Raw genomic sequence first — 1369 nt, 5'->3', positions numbered from 1 at the left:
AGCTGACAAAGAGGACACAAAGACTGCAGGACTACAAAGTAATATGACAAAGATAATGAGGGGAAAGCATGGAGAAAAATGACATGATTTGCATCTTTCTTTTTCTCTTTTTTTTATACAAATAATACAGAGCGACTCGAACGCCTCCCACACATCACAAACCAACATCCTGGAATATTTGTGTTGTCCCTATACTCACAGGCATAGCATGAAATCTGACTCAGCATGCAGAAACATGTCCTGCCATCATGTCTTGCTTTTAAAAATGCGTAAGGATGTGTGTATAGACACAACATGGTGCCTGTTTTTTTTTTCTTTTCTTTTTCCTGACTGCTCAGTTCTAACAAAGTCAGCTCAAAGCAGCCAATGGCAGCTCTTCATCAGTTTCAGTTCCTGCAATATACCAACATCCACGTGAATCGAGAGGAAAATTATGAATTAAATGGCTGCCATAGGTTCGTGTTTTTACTTGAATGCCTAAAATCGTTTGTATCCAACCAAAAAAAGTAGAAAATGTCTGAAATGAATGTGTAAATCTGCAGGTGAAGCTGACTCTGTCCTCATACAAGGATGCTTAAGACACTCAGGATGCACAAATGGATGGATGGATGAAGCGGTAGAGAGAGAGAAGTTAAACTGTTAGTGGGCCTGGACAGTTCTGTAGAAACGCGACGGAGGGTTGGAGAGGGCGAGGAGGAGGAAGAGGAGGAGGAGGAGGAGGAAGGGCTAGGGCTGGAGGACGCGGTGTGTTGTGGGACTTCAGCAGCAGCCGCCTCCGGCATGTTGGCCTCCCTGGCTACTGGACAGTGTGGAGTTGGTGGTGGGATGCTGGGGTCCAATCTTAATACCATTAGCCTGTGTGGAGAGAGAGAAACACAGGGGAAAATAAAAATTAAAACATGTACAAACAGTTCCTTGATAAAATAAGGAAGTAAGGAATATTTGTGACGTAGAGGACATTTTCTGAAACTGATATGAGCTCAAACTTTGATGGGGAAAAAAAAAAGTAATTTGATGAAAAAAATGCGCTTTAAAACTTTGATGTAAGCTTATTAAGCCGTTTCCCACTGAAGGTTGAACCTCCCACCAGAGCTCAAGTCTTCTGCAGCCTCCAACATGTTCTCTTCCAGCGCTGTTCTGTATTCAGCTCCATGTTCATGTTCCCATTAACTTTGACCAGATTCCCTTTTCCCAGCTGAAGGAAAGGATCCCTGCATATCATTTCACACCGACAGATGTATTACATTTCTTTATGCAAATTATTTTTTGTCAAATCTCGAAAAAAAAAAAAAAAAAAAAAAAAAAAAAAAAAAAAAAGGGTTTGGAAAAAAAAAAAGAAGGGGGTTTTTTTTTTTTTTTTTAAAAATAA

General features: G+C 40.3%; 1 protein-coding gene across 1 annotated transcript in view; it reads right to left on the bottom strand.

Moving 5' to 3' along the window:
• Positions 1-314: 314 nt before the first annotated feature.
• rab2a (RAB2A, member RAS oncogene family) overlaps positions 315-1369 on the bottom strand; it is a 28583-nt gene continuing 27528 nt past the window's right edge. Inside the window, exon 8 of the mRNA XM_015038804.1 lies at positions 315-855. Within this exon, the coding sequence (XP_014894290.1) occupies positions 760-855 (96 nt within the window). The 3' untranslated portion in view covers positions 315-759. The remainder of the gene's footprint in view (positions 856-1369) is intronic.

The sequence above is a fragment of the Poecilia latipinna genome, unplaced genomic scaffold, assembly GCF_001443285.1.
Source record: "Poecilia latipinna isolate Pla-1442-1.1 unplaced genomic scaffold, P_latipinna-1.0 Scaffold453, whole genome shotgun sequence".
NCBI lineage: Eukaryota > Metazoa > Chordata > Actinopteri > Cyprinodontiformes > Poeciliidae > Poecilia > Poecilia latipinna.
The sequence above is the reverse complement of the archived record's forward strand: the minus strand, read 5'-3'. Positions and strand labels throughout refer to the sequence as shown.